This window comes from Pleurodeles waltl, chromosome 6 (genome assembly GCF_031143425.1).
Source record: "Pleurodeles waltl isolate 20211129_DDA chromosome 6, aPleWal1.hap1.20221129, whole genome shotgun sequence".
Classification (NCBI taxonomy): Eukaryota; Metazoa; Chordata; class Amphibia; order Caudata; family Salamandridae; genus Pleurodeles; species Pleurodeles waltl.
This window is the reverse complement of record NC_090445.1, coordinates 105,580,739-105,595,819: the sequence shown is the minus strand read 5'-3', so window position 1 is coordinate 105,595,819 and position 15,081 is coordinate 105,580,739. Positions and strand designations below refer to the sequence as shown.

The following is a 15,081-nucleotide window of genomic DNA, read 5'->3' as shown; positions in this document are numbered from 1 at the left end:
GAAGGAGACGGGTCCAACTCAGAAAGTTTCAAGATGTAAGTTTCACAGAGCACACATTATCTAAAAGTGGGATGAAATCTACAAACACACCTATTAAGACCAATAGTGCTGTGTTGGCTCCCTGAAATAAGGGTGAGCTTTCCTCCTTCTTAGGATAGGTGACATTTTTATGTTAAATTTGTAATTAGGTTATCAGGGAAAACTGCTGGAAAAAGGATGTTGCTTAAGAAGAAAGTGGGTTTTAAGTGGAATGCTGAGTGTGGAAAATAATTTACCGAGTTGAATGGGTAGATGGAAGGGGCACAATGTCTACAGAGCTATTGTCCTGATAATGACAACATAATATGGACCGATACTAGCAGAAAGTGTTTATTGGCTGCACTTATTCGAAGAAATGGAAATATTGAAAATACCAGAATGTTTTTTCACAACGTTTAAAGGATATAGGGAAACATATTCAGTGACAGAAAGAAAAGTATAGACTTTGGATATAAAGAAAATGTGTTTGGACTACTAAATGTAGAGTGAATGCAGACCATAAGCCTCTTCATGAAGTTTTTCTAAAAAAAAAAAGGGGGGATTGAGAGTTAATCAAGCAGAACAAGTAAATAAGTTGTATAATTACAGGATTATGAGTTTGAAGTAAGGTATAAACCAGGGAGATGTAATGTAGCTGATTGCTGGTCAGCATTAGTTAATGAGAGGGGAGTGGGAGATATAAAAGAAGAGGTCCTAGTTAGGGAGGAAGAATACGATGAAAACAATTGTATTATACGAGTTGGTTTCACAGAGTGGTGGTACGACCTAGACAAGGGTAGTATTCTTTACAAAAATATTCAGCTGCTTAAAAATTGCTGGAAGTTGAAGAAGATGTGTGAGGAAGAAGGCATATCAGCGTATTGGAATGTAAACAATGAATTATCAGTAAGTTGAGGACTAAGATAAAGGTGAACAAGCTTAAACCCACTGGGCTCCATTTGTGAGAAATTGCTAAAAAAGGACATACGGGTATATGCAAGATGAAAGAAAGAGTATGGTTATGTTTTTGGTATCTAGGGTTAGACAAACAGTTTCAGAAAGTTATAAGGAAGAGTGTAGAATGTTCACAAATTGATAAGACATAGAGAACAACAGAACAACACATGATTATAAGACATTTGCTTCTTAAGACCTGGGATGTTGTGGCTGTTTGATGACTGTTGGACCTTTAAGAAGTAGGATTCAGGGACAGTAGGGACAGTGCACATTGGTCTTGGTATATATGTTTTCAAGATGGCCAGAGGTCAAAATTGTTAATGGTATAAATACTAAGAATGTTATTAATCTTCTGTCTCTTATTATGGTAGGTTTTCCCAAGACAATACTCACTGACACTGAAGTGCAATTTACCTCTATGGAAATAACACATTTTTGAATAAGAGGTGGATAATACATAAAAGCTGTTCTTTGTTCCATCCAGTGGCGAATGAAATGGTGGAAAGGCTCGAAAGAACTTTAAAACATTTTCAGTTAGTTACGAATGGTGGTATGCACTGGAAATTAGAGATGAGAAATTGGATTGAAGCATATAAGGTCACACCACATGGTACCAGAGGCCTCAATTCTTTTAAATTATTTAGAGGGCAGGAAGCTAACACCATGTTGTGCCCTTTATGGATGAACGAAGGAAAGAGTTTTGATGATGTTGATAAGGGGGAACATAGAGAATGAAGGAAAAGGAGAAACTGGTGACGAGAAAAGAATATTTAGACCAAAGGAATGCCATACAAACATTTAAGGTAAATGTTGGTGATTTAGTCAGAGTCAAGGCTTCCAGATGTCTTGAGACATTTTCCAAATGTAGTAGACCTATGAAAGTTGTGGAGGTTTTCAGCAATGCTATTAAAACAGAGGGCTCTCACATTTCCAACATAAAGATGATTGTGAAATACAGTGTACGTGATGCGGATCTTCCTGAAAGCTGTCAGAACGTTAAAAAAACATAACTATCGAAGCAAAGTAGAACTGACAGAGGTAGTTATAAAATCAAATGTTTTTTGTATCACATGCCAAAATTAATCTGTGTTAGCATTATGTGGTTCTTTAGTTATTTCATAAGGAGGTAGATATATGGTTTTGTGAGCAGGTCGGAGAATTCAAGATGCTGTGACATGTGGTAGTCAGTGGAACCTTTCAGAGTTTACATGATGCTGAGAGTAGTTAGAGCAGACCTGAGTCTTGAATGGAGTGTTGTCATGGAATGCAGATGGTTCTTTTATTCACCATAAGGAGGGTGTGAAATTTCTTCACAACAGGCTAATAGGAAGGCATTACACAGGGGTAGATCTGTAGTCCACGAACTTTACAGGAGACTGAGATGGCAGCACACAGGAGTAGAGCAGCAGACAGGGCCTGTCTAAATACCTAGGAGGCAGCACACTGGAGTAGACAAGTAGGAAAGGGGCGGGGGCACATATTGTGCAGCATTTCTTTACACTCATATGGAGAGTAAGGGACTGCAGAAGGGCGGAGGGCACATATCAGCAGTGTGTCTTTACACTCCATGGGACATTAAGGGACAGGTGGGGACTGCAAAGCGGAAAAGGGAACACATCAGCAGCGTTTCTTTACGCTCCTACGGACAGTAAGGGACAGGCAGGGCCTGTAGAGAGGCGGGGGCACAGATCAGCAGCAGGGTATCTTTACACTCCGTGGGACAGTGAGGAACAAGCACGGACGGTAGAGGCGGGGGGGCACACATCAGCAGAGTCTCTTTACACTCCCACAGACAGCAAGGGGCAGGCAGGGACTGTAGAGGGGCGGAGGGCACACATCAGCAGCATGTATTTACACTCCATGGGACAGTAAGGGGCAGGCAGAGACTGTAGAGGGAGTGGAGGGCACACACCAGCATCCTTTATTTACACTCCTATGGACAGTAACGGACAGGCAGGAACTGCAGAGGGGGGGCACACATCAGCAGCATTGGTGTAGCAAAGCTTAAGGGGCCCCCTTGCAAGGTACCTTGAGGGGGGCCTCCTCCACCATTGAACCAGTCAGGGGCCTGCGGCCGAGCACAGTGTACTGTACTGAGGGGGCCCCATGGAGTCCCTGTTCCCTCCCACAGCCTCCCCCTCACCTCGGGAACTGCGGGGACCTTTGTTATACCACTGATCACCAGCATATCTTTACACCCCCACGGACAGTAAGGGACAGGCAGGGACTGTGGAGGTGCAGAGGGCACACATCAGCAATGGGTCTTTACACTCCATGGGACAGTAAGGGACAGATTGGAGCCCAACACACAGTAAAGACGCCCACGAGCCGGACAGCCCCCCAGTGCTTAATTTGTGCTTGTTGTTTCCAGTGCTGAGCACAGGCACTTAATTGTGAGGGCCGGGGCTTATTCTTATGCCTCAAGCATTTGCTGCGAGCAAAAGACACACATGGGAAAGACGGAATTAGGAAAAACTAAAAAGCGTCATAAAGGGAGAAAGTAGAAAGTTGCAGGATGAGCTGAAGGGGCAGGGGTGGCCGTAAATGGATTGAAGAGGCCCGAGATGGCTTCAGGATTACGCTGCCTCAGTATTCAGTGCTGGCAGATTTAATTACAGCAGCCTCGTGTTTAAGAGATGGGCTTTGAGCACCGGCACCTCTTTATTTACAAATGAAGCACTGCAGCCCCCACACCGGGCGCAGGGGTGCAGAGGAGCACAGCCCATCCGCGCCGCACCGCGGACCAGGCTGGCCTCCAGCTCTGTCCTCGATGCCCGCACACTTGCGCAAGAGAGGCGTGCCGCATAATACTGCGCCGTTCAGCACTACCCCAGCACTGCAGCACTCGCTGCCTGGCCACGGGCCTGGGTGTGTTTCATCCGCATCATAACTGAGGTTACGTGACGGCTATAAAGGCTGGAACAGCGGAGCCATGTTCCTGTTGGCACCGCTCCTCTCGATGCGCAGGAGCGCCCAGGCCAGAGTGACGGGGATGCCAGCACACCCCACCCTCTGGAGCCCCCGCAGCCCCCTCCGTCCTTTCCATCCGCCCCCTTTGGCCAGGCGCCAGCCCTGCCGCATGCAGCAATCTCCGCAGGAGACGAGGACCCTGCTGCCAACGCTGCTGCGGAGCTCGCTGGGCTCTGCGGAGGAACGAGCATCTGTAGCGCTTGGACGTAGCACACTTTGCAGTAGGCGCACGACGACCATGGGACCTGGTGCTCTCGTGGGTCCGAAAAAGCACTTTAAAAATCCAAGGACCAAGACACAGCACAGTAAAATGCAGACAGCGCCTTCTACTTGATGCCTTTGTTCCGCAAAAGCTCAGTCGGTTCCGCGACTCCTGTGTGTAATTTCAATCTGTGTGTAATATCCCTGCCCGAGGCTTCAGTCCTAGTATGGTAAACATCCTACAGAGGTCGATGAACTGCAACTGGATTGGTTAATGAGTGCAGCTGGACTGGGTAATAATAACATTTGTTATTTAAGTGCCAAGAAGCAATACATTGCACTATATAGATGCTCAACGTTATAGCAAATATTGAGTACCCGTAAAACCCTTTACCAACTCACATTATATTATGCCTGAGCACCACCAGGGGTGTACGGGGTAGAGGTGTTGGAGAGGGGTTATCCAGGGACGAGCTGCCTTACCATAGCATCATGTATGCATGAAAGAGGAAACATAACATATATGTGTCGCCCATGGCTGCCATAATGCGTCTTCCCTGGGCCCCAATCTGCCCCAGCAAAAGTTATGTATTGATTTTTAAGCAAAGCACTCCTTCATTAATAAAGGGACAGCTCGCGTGCAGCGCCACGCACCATGTTTTCTCTCACCTGGAGACTGGAGTTCATTTAGCTAGAAACATGTGCTTGTGGCACCTGTCAGAGAGAGAAGAAGCGCCCAGAGGCCCCACATGACGTTTTTACCCAGGACGTCGCAAAAACTTCTGACAAGTCTGGTGCCAGCCGAACTGAGGAGCGGGGACGCTATTATAAAATGAGGATACGCGGTGCTTAATCTGTAATTAATTGTGGTAGTGTTTCTGTCTAATCTAATCCTCCATCCCGTTTGGGTGTCTTACCTCTCTTGCTCACTGCCAATATCTGCTGAGGAAAAATATGTTCAAGTCTCCAAAACTGAGTGCCCCCCCATCAACCACTGGGTCAAATTAAGCACTGAGGGGAGGAAGTATTTCTTGGTATTTCCAATGCTGCCTCAGACATCAGAGGTAGCCAACCGTAATTTGTTAGCGTTTAGTTTTGATGGCAAAGGTAAGCTGTAATAATTTATTGTGTGCTTTGCATTAGTGGTGGACAAGCCCGGAAGTTCCTAGGGAGGGCTGAGCCGGAGCCGACCAAATGTTCTAGATTAGTTTTCGGTGCCAAACAGATTGGACGTGGTAACACTACAACCATTCTCCTGCAGAGCACGATATGTAGCTCTTTCAGTTTACAAATAGGTTATTTCTTACATGCTAGTTTCACTTTAGTGCATTCCATCACTACCAGTGATATCTGCTAAAAGTAATAGTTCCTAAACATGACATTTCCACCCCGCCCCTCCCCTCAATGCTCAGGTAACAATGCCGTGATTAAACCAAGAGATGTTACTTTGTCAAGGGCACTGTATAGGCGACCACTAGCTTTATTTGGAGAGATATTGTTCTCTGTAAACTCATACACAAGACAGGTTTTCATAACGCTCTTAATCGGAAGTAAATCCCTTCAAACTAGTCAGAGTTTACACTTCATTGATTTGTCTAGGATCACACATCTTTGTCAACTGGGGAGCCAGGATTTGAACACAGGTTTCCTAGTTTATCCACTGAATGAATATGTCATATTTCCACCAAAGAGTAATGCTTTGAGTTCGTGTAGTTCACGACCTTATATGCTACTCTATGTTCAATAAATGCAAAACTCACAGGTTAAGATGGGGTAAAAAGAGGGTGCCTGGGTTGCTTGGCTTAGCTCTATACTGGCTCGTGAGTCCTCGTGACAAGGGCGGAGCCAGGAGCCGAGCCAGACATTCAGCCCTGGAAAGCCTCGAGCCTTGAATGGCTGGCTGATGACAGAGGTCGCCTGTATAAGGATGCCAAGGTGGTTCTCACATTAGATGGTTACTGTACCAGAATATTAGGCTAGCTCTGACGTCAGAGATAGCCCATAATACATTATATCAAAACGTTCTGGAGTCAGATACCCAGTAAGAACGTTTTAAAGGCCTTGCTCTGATGACGGATGAAGCCAGTAAAATCCTAATAAAAGCTAGGTTTGCTATCAGTCGCTGCCTGTAATGTGCTATGTTTCTGGGGTTGAGGATAATTGCAGTCAGCAATAATATGTTCATTACCGGTGGTGTTTTTATAATAGTTATTAATAGCGTCTTGCGCAGTGTGAGGCTGCCTCCAGGCGCCCTTTGAGCATTTTGGCGAGGGGAAGACCTGAGTTATTAGCGGAAGGTTTGGATGAAACGTCCCTTAGGCTCTCCTGAAGGCCAGATGGTTAGTCATATTAAAGGTTTAAAACGTAACCACTGACTTTGCCTTTGCGTTTCTTGGGAGGAGGATATGTGCTGTAAAGAGACGAAGGTGACTTCCAGGCACGTAAGATTTCTCTTTTCATATGTGTGTCTACCATGTGAACTTCCTGTGACGTCACTCTCATTGGTCTCTACCATGTGAACGTCCCTTGCTGTCACTCCTGCTGGTCTCTACCATGTGAACTGCCCTTGATGTCACTCCTGCTGGTCTCTACCATGTGAACTTCCCTTGATACCACTCTCATTGGTGTCTACCATGTGAATGTCCCTTGATGTCACTCTCAGTGGTGTCTACCATGTGAATGTCCCTTGATGTCACTCTCAGTGGTGTCTACCATGTGAATGTCCCTTGACGTCACTCTCAGTGGTCTCTACCATGTGAATGTCCCTTGATGTCACTCTCAGTGGTCTCTACCATGTGAATGTCCCTTGATGTCACTCTCATTGGTGTCTACCATGTGAATGTCCCTTGATGTCACTCCTGCTGGTCTCTACCATGTGAACTTCCTGTGACGTCACTCTCATTGGTCTCTACCATGTGAACGTCCCTTTCTGTCACTCATGCTGGTCTCTACCATGTGAATGTCCCTTGATGTCACTCTCAGTGGTTTCTACCATGTGAACTTCCTTTGACGTCACTCTCATTGGTCTCTACCATGTGCACGTCCCTTGATGTCACTCCTGCTGGTCTCTACCATGTGAATGTCCCTTGATACCACTCTCATTGGTGTCTACCATGTGAATGTCCCTTGATGTCACTCTCAGTGGTGTCTACCATGTGAATGTCCCTTGATGTCACTCTCAGTGGTTTCTACCATGTGAATGTCCCTTGATGTCACTCTCAGTGGTGTCTACCATGTGAACTTCCTTTGACGTCACTCTCATTGGTCTCTACCATGTGCACGTCCCTTGATGTCACTCCTGCTGGTCTCTACCATGTGAATGTCCCTTGATACCACTCTCATTGGTGTCTACCATGTGAATGTCCCTTGATGTCACTCTCAGTGGTTTCTACCATGTGAACTTCCTTTGACGTCACTCTCATTGGTCTCTACCATGTGCACGTCCCTTGATGTCACTCCTGCTGGTCTCTACCATGTGAATGTCCCTTGATACCACTCTCATTGGTGTCTACCATGTGAATGTCCCTTGATGTCACTCTCAGTGGTTTCTACCATGTGAAGGTCCCTTGATGTCACTCTCATTGGTCTCTACACCCCTTGATGGCACTGTCAGGGGTCTCTACTATGTGAACTTCCCTTGACTAACTCTCATTGGTCTATACCATGTGAACTTCCCTCGACACCACTCTAATGGGTCTTTACCAATGAAGTTCACATGATGTCACTCTCATCGATCTCTACCATGTGAACGTCCCTTGCTGTCACTCCTGCTGGTCTCTACCATATGAACGTCCCTTGTCATCACTCTCAGTGGTTTCTACCATGTGAACTTCCTTTGAAGTCACTCTCAGTGGTTTCTACCATGTGAACTGCCCTTGATGTCACTCCTGCTGGTTTCTACCATGTGAACTTCCCTTGTCATCACTCTCAGTGGTCTCTACCATGTGAACTTCCTTTGAAGTCACTCTCAGTGGTTTCTACTATGTGAACTTCCCTTGACTAACTCTCATTGGTCTATACCATGTGAACTTCCCTCGACACCACTCTAATGGGTCTTTACCAATGAAGTTCACATGATGTCACTCTCATCGATCTCTACCATATGAACGTCCCTTGTCATCACTCTCAGTGGTTTCTACCATGTGAACTTCCTTTGAAGTCACTCTCAGTGGTTTCTACCATGTGAACGTCCCTTGATGTCACTCTCAGTGGTCTCTACCATGTGAATGTCCCTTGATGTCACTCTCATTGGTGTCTACCATGTGAATGTCCCTTGATGTCACTCCTGCTGGTCTCTACCATGTGAATGTCCCTTGATACCACTCTCATTGGTGTCTACCATGTGAATGTCCTTTGACGTCACTCTCAGTGGTCTCTACCATGTGAATGTCCCTTGATGTCACTCTCAGTGGTGTCTACCATGTGAATGTCCCTTGATGTCACTCTCATTGGTCTCTACCATGTGAATGTCCCTTGATGTCACTCTCATTGGTTTCTACTATGTGAACTTCCTTTGACGTCACTCTCATTGGTCTCTACACCCCTTGATGGCACTGTCAGGGGTCTCTACTATGTGAACTTCCCTTGACTAACTCTCATTGGTCTATACCATGTGAACTTCCCTCGACACCACTCAAATGGGTCTTTACCAATGAAGTTCACATGATGTCACTCTCATTGGTCTCTACCATATGAACTTCCCTTGTCATCACTCTCAGTGGTCTCTACCATGTGAACGTCCCTTGATGTCACTGTCATCGATCTCTACCATATGAACGTCCCTTGTCATCACTCTCAGTGGTTTCTACCATGTGAACTTCCTTTGAAGTCACTCTCAGTGGTTTCTACCATGTGAACTGCCCTTGATGTCACTCCTGCTGGTTTCTACCATGTGAACTTCCCTTGTCATCACTCTCAGTGGTTTCTACCATGTGAACGTCCCTTGCTGTCACTCCTGCTGGTCTCTACCATATGAACGTCCCTTGTCATCACTCTCAGTGGTTTCTACCATGTGAACTTCCTTTGAAGTCACTCTCATTGGTCTCTACATCCCTTAAAGTCACTGTCATCGGTCTCTGCCGTGTGAACCTCCCTTGACGTCACTCTCATTGCTAGATAAGGAAACACTCGTGTATTCTTCTCTAGTGCACTGCCGTCAGTATTCTCGGGACTGTGTGAGGGATATGCCCGTTCGCCCACACAGCTCACAAATGTATTTTCACCACCAGAGCTGGGCTTCAGCAGGGATCTCCATTCAACTGATTCCAACAGTCCTTGCATGAAATTCAATCCGGTGCTGTTTCCAATGGGAGGAACAGCAAAGCGCAATTCCAGTTTTACAAAAAAAAAATCTGATAACTTTGCAGCCACGCCCCTTTATATCAGAGGAATCTGTACAAGTAGGTGCTGGCCCCTGGTAGCATCTAGACCACAATTGAAGTGCATGTCACTTTGCTTGTGAAGGGTTGAGTAAATGGTATTTTAACCAGCTGTAGAAAATTGTAAGATCTTTTATTATTTGCGTGGGTGGCCTGTAGTGTTTAATTCTAGGTGTACTGGCCAGTCCTAACCACCAATTAGAAGAAAGCGTGGGGGAGGGGTCCCATGTGTGCATTTCAAGCCCCATTCTCTAGCTGCGGGATTCAGGAAGGAGGCAGTGCCAGTCCATGGAAGGGGCTGGCAATGGGAAGACGTGCGCTAGTGGCCAAGCTGTTGGTAGTTCCAAGCTATGGAGCCCGGATCAAATCCCAACTCCGGCTGTCTGAACTAGACATCTCTGCCTAGAAACTGCGAATATCTGAGAAATTCAAAACAATGATTAAATGTGTAAATTCCCAGCTGACAAACATGGCTCATTTATTCAGCTCCAAAAGCCTGAGTTATTTTAAATTCAGTGTCTCCCTGTATGCTCCTGTGTTTTAAAGTTTCTTCTTTGGTTTGCTGCCCCCTGGGCCCCACGCCTCTGGCTATGCGACCAGTGCCCCGCATTTGCATGTCTAGTCAGTTTCTCAGCATCCTACCTGTTTGGCCCTCGCGCACACATGTAACCACATTGTTGCACGTGGAGGTCTCCGGTCGCTTGGTTTTAACAATGTACTCCTTTGAGGCGAATACAGAACCCGCACCTTTTTTGCTTGAAAGGGCGGCTCCTGCACGCCGTTGTTTGCCTGGAGAGCCTTCTTAGACAATCATTAGATTTGAGTAATCTGAAAACTTTCCCTTTCCAGTACCCAGCGTTGAATTCCTTATGGTGGCCAATCAAATTGTGAATTTTAAAACAGAGGGGGACTAAGGAACCTGTTTAAACAAGGATAATGAATTCAGGCACCGTTATGTGCTGTGAAATCCCTCTGTCTCCTCCAAGCCCAGATGCTAGGCAGCAGTGATTAATTTGTAAATAAAAACGTGCTGGTGCCCAAAGCTCTCCTCTTAAATACGCGGCTGCTGCAATTAAATGTGCGAACACGGAATACTGAGGCAGAGTAATCCTGAAGAAATCTCGAGCCTCTTAAAATTACCCCTTCGCTCACTCTTGCAGCTTTCTGCTTTCTTCTATTGTGACGCCTTTTCTATTTTCTCTTCGTCCGTCTTTCCCACGTGTGTCTTTTGCTCGCAGTAAATGCTTGAGGCAGAAAAATAAGTGCTGGCACTCAAAAATAACTGCAGGTGCTCAGCACCGGAAACAACACGCACCAATTAAGCACTGCTAGGCAGCCTGTCAAAACCGGAACATAGGTACAGAAGTAACCAAAGAGCCCAAAACACCCCCTGATTATCATGCTCCCTGACATCTACTCCCACCACACCCATGTATGCTGGTCACAGATGTTACTGACCTTTGTCGTTCACACAAGGAGCAGCGGGACGGCTGTAATATCTATTTCAGCTATGTTGTAAGTAGCAAAAGGGTAGACCTCATGGTCTGGGTAACCTCTACCCCAAAATATGTACTAGTCAAAAGCAGCTATAATAGTTGTGAGATTGCTTGTTGTAATATATTCTAAAAAAAATCCCCACTGTGTTGATGCTACACTAAATATACAGCGCTATGTGCGAAATATCCATTTCGTTATCTATTGGGGATATCCAGGTATTATAAGGAATAAAGTACCCCCAACCATATATAAAAAGGATATTGGAAGTCATTTTAGAGCTTTATGGCCTAAAATTGAGTCTCTCAACGCTCTACAGAAATACAGAACTCTACTGTGCCCACCATCATAAATATAAATAAAATATGTACTATATGGTTCCGTATTGATGTGCATTACCACATGCAGGGCTAACGTCATCTTACCTTGGTCTCGGGCAGGTGGCCCATGTTGCCGGGCGACCGATGCACCTCAGCGTCCTGCTGCTCGGGGTCCTTCTCTGTGATCTCTGTCATGGCTTCCGGGTCCAGGGGTCCCACGGGGGTCTGCTGTGATCCCAGTGCCTTCAGGCTTCCAGCAGCACTCTCCGTACAGGAATGCAGTAGAGTAAGTTCAAGCCCAAACCAAGGAGTCGCGGGCTGCCTCCGATCCTCCTGGCTCGGGTAGGACCCGGCGCTCTGGTTTGTAGTGCGCGCTGACTATTCGGTTTACAGGAGAGGGGGCACTTCCGGTGCCGGTTCCGAGCCCTCCGTTCCAGGTGTACGGCTGGTTGGAGAGTTCTTGCCTTCTCTCAGTGGAGTGAGTACAACTATTTGCAGTGGCAGCGTTTGGCCCCACCCACACTCACTGTCAGGTGTGGGATGGCTTTCAAGGCAGAGGGGCTTGCTTCGCAGTGCCAGGTGTACAATGAGGTTCGAGGAACAGTGCCTGGCCCTTTCCTCGTTCAGTGCCTGGTGAACTGCGAGGACTGTGTCTGGCCCCCTCCTACTTCGGTACCAGGTGAGTTTTAAGGACAGTGCCAAGCTCTGTTCACCCTCAGTGCCAGGTAAACTGCAAGGACTGTGTCCAGCCCCCTCCTACTTCAGTACCAGGCGAGTTTCAAGGACAGTGCCCAGTTCTCTACACCGAAAGTTGCAGGTAGATTGCAAGGACGCCTGCTCCCCACCTCCTAGACTTGTAGGGACTGTGCCTGTTCTTTCTTCTTTCAGTGCTCGGTGCACACGGAGTTGCAGGGACAGAGTCCGGATCTCCCCTTTCTTAGAACCAGGTGCGCACGGAGGTGTAGTAACAATGTGCGGTCCTCTCGTTCAGTGCCTTGTATGCAGTGAGTGTGCAGCGCAGTGCCTGGTTCCCTTCTTTGTCAACGTCCGGAGGTCAGACTGCCTAGCACACTTCGTTTAGTTCCCAGTGACTTGCAGGTACTATGCCTGGTCCTCTCCCCGCTCCGTGTTAGTTGTACAATGGCTTGCAATAGCAGCGCCGTCTCCTTTCAGTGCCAGATGCAATGGTTTGAGCAGCAGTGCCTGATTTTCTCCTCTTTCAGCACCGGGCGAGTTGGAGAGATAGCGCCTGGCCTCCAGCTTCTTCCGTGCCCGCCATGTGTACAGTGAAGCGCTAGAACAGTGCCTGCTCGTCTCCTTTCGTGGCCAGTGAATCCTGTGGGTGGTTCCTTGTAGAAAATGCTGTCTCCTGTCAGTTGGGTCAGTCCCACCGTGGGTGCGCCCACCACTCCGTCCTCACACCCTGAGGTCGGTGGGCTGGGGGCGCCACTCCTTTCTCCCAGCGGCGAAGGGTGCTGCTTCTCACAAATGAGAGGCTCTAGGCGCTTGTCTGGGTCCCCAGCTCTCACTGAGGTACTTGTGCAACGAGGACGGATGGATGCACCTCCTGGTGCCTGAACCCGTGATCTCGCACCCGGGTGGGGGGCGCCCTTGATGCTGCGGTTCTCTGTTCCCAGCCTCCCTGGTCCTGATGCTGCCTTTCCCCGCCTGCGCCTGATGCTGCCCCTCCGTGGTCCTCTACTCTCTGATGCCGCGTCTTCCAGGCTCTGCGGCTTGTACATCAGTTGTAACTTTGATTTAGGAGCCTGTCAGGCCCCGCCCTGTGCACTAGCCTCCGCGTGACGCATACCAGTTCCCGCACGCACCGCGCCCTCTCATTGGCTCGCCCAGGAGGAGTGGGCGGGGCTCCGAGAGGAGAGTAAAACAGAGAGTAAATTCACTGCAGCACTCGTAACCCTGGACTCATCCACCTGCACCGCATTCCTCCGTTGTATCATTTGCTCTGGATTTTTTTCCTAATCGTTTTTCTTTCCATTTCTTTTGCGTGTTTTTTTGCAATCGTCGTTTTCTTTTTGTCTCAATTTATGGCCTCTTTTTCTCTCTTCATTTCTTTCTATAGCTTTTTTTCATTTGTTCTTCCTTTTGTTGTATTTCCTTCTGTTCTTCTTCTTTATAGGTCATTACTATTTCTTGCTCCTCTTCTTATTGGCTCTCCAGTGTTACATCTCATTCACTTTTACCTTTTGTTCTCTTCTTTTTCTTGTGTTCTTTTTATCTTCCTTTATTTTCGTTTTTTCACTTTCTTCTTTACGTTCTTTTTATTCTTTTCAATCTCATCTTTCTTCTCTTTTCCTTTTTTTCTTCTTTGATCTCTTGTATTTTTTAATTCACGCTATATTTCCTTTTCTGTATTTTTTCTTTTTTTAAATATTTCTTTCACATTTTCTTTTTTCCAATATCCCTTCATTTGCTTCTTAATTACTTGGTTTGTGTACGACTTAGTTTTCTTTTGTCTCCTCTTTCACTCTGTCTTTTTGTATTTTCTTCTGTTCTTTATTTTTGTTTTATTTACTTTCGCTGTCTTTTTCTATATTTTAATTTTTAATTCAGTCTTGGATCATTTCTTCCACACTTCGGGGCAGATTTAAGAAAAGTGGTGCTGCACCCAATGCAGAACCACCTTACTTATGTTCCTTAGTGTCCCCCTTCCACCACCATGTGTGTGCTATATTTAAAATACGGCACACCATGGCGCAGGGTAGGGGGCAATAGTGGTCAGAATTTGTGATGCTATTGATGTACTGTCCAGGGTTAGCAGCAAAATTTTGGCGCTAACTCTAACAGTACATGGGGCCCATTGTAACTAATGGTGTGCCTCCTTTTAATGCCTGAGCAGATGTTAAAAATTGTGGAAAATTTCGCGCAAATAAATCTTTTAGTTTTCTTTGCACCATTTTTTTGCCCCCCCCCCCCCCCTAATGGGGGAACGGCCTCTTGCATACATTTTCCCTGGCACAGCCATAATGTGGATCAAGGGGTTACAAAGTGGCGCAATGAATGCATTGAGTTACTTTGTACATCTGGCGCAGTGATTTTGGCCTCATTGGGCCACATTAGTGTCAAAATAAATGACACTAATGTGGCGCAAGGAGGCGCTAGGCCCTCTTAAATCTGTGTCTTCATGTCTTGGCCTTTCACTTCTTTGTTATCTTTTTTATTTTATCTTTCTTTCCTCTTCGTTATTAAATTTTGCATCGGAGAAAAATTAGTGAAACAGTTTTGTTTGCTTCTTACATAATAGATAGATAACTCATTTTGAAGAATCACTCAATGGGTTCTTCATTAGAAAAAAATATGTATTTGCGGAAGAAAAATAGATTTGTATCATGTTTACACATGTCAAATTTTCCATCTCGTAGAAATTCTGCTTGAGTAAATAAAATGCACTGAAGTAATCCAGAAACCTACCTCTCACATAGATTTCAGGTGTGCTCTGGGAATCCTTTGTAAATCTCGAAATAGTTTGAAATTTCTTCCAAATGTAGGAATACTCTTAATGTAACAGATTTCAGACTTTTAAATGTAGCCTTTCCAAACTGTACTCTTTGTACAACCCTTACATTTCTCTTACGAGCGCCTGGCACATTCACCATATGACACTCATCTTTGAGTGTGTAAAGCTTAAACTTGGTACACAGAGTTGTGAACCTTTGGTCTTCCTGGAGTTAAGTAAAGTTTCCTGACTCAGCCCCACCTCTCCAGGGTGAAGCTTACCGTTACAT

At 46.2% G+C, this 15,081-nt stretch overlaps 1 protein-coding gene across 1 annotated transcript in view; it reads right to left on the bottom strand.

The window, feature by feature from the left end:
- Window positions 1-13,074, bottom strand: part of STAC2 (SH3 and cysteine rich domain 2) — a 170,665-nt gene extending 157,591 nt beyond the window's left edge. Inside the window, exon 1 of the mRNA XM_069237460.1 lies at window positions 11,444-13,074. Coding sequence (XP_069093561.1) covers window positions 11,444-11,533 — 90 coding nt within the window. The 5' untranslated portion in view covers window positions 11,534-13,074. The remainder of the gene's footprint in view (window positions 1-11,443) is intronic.
- Between the last annotated feature and the right edge of the window lie 2,007 nt (window positions 13,075-15,081).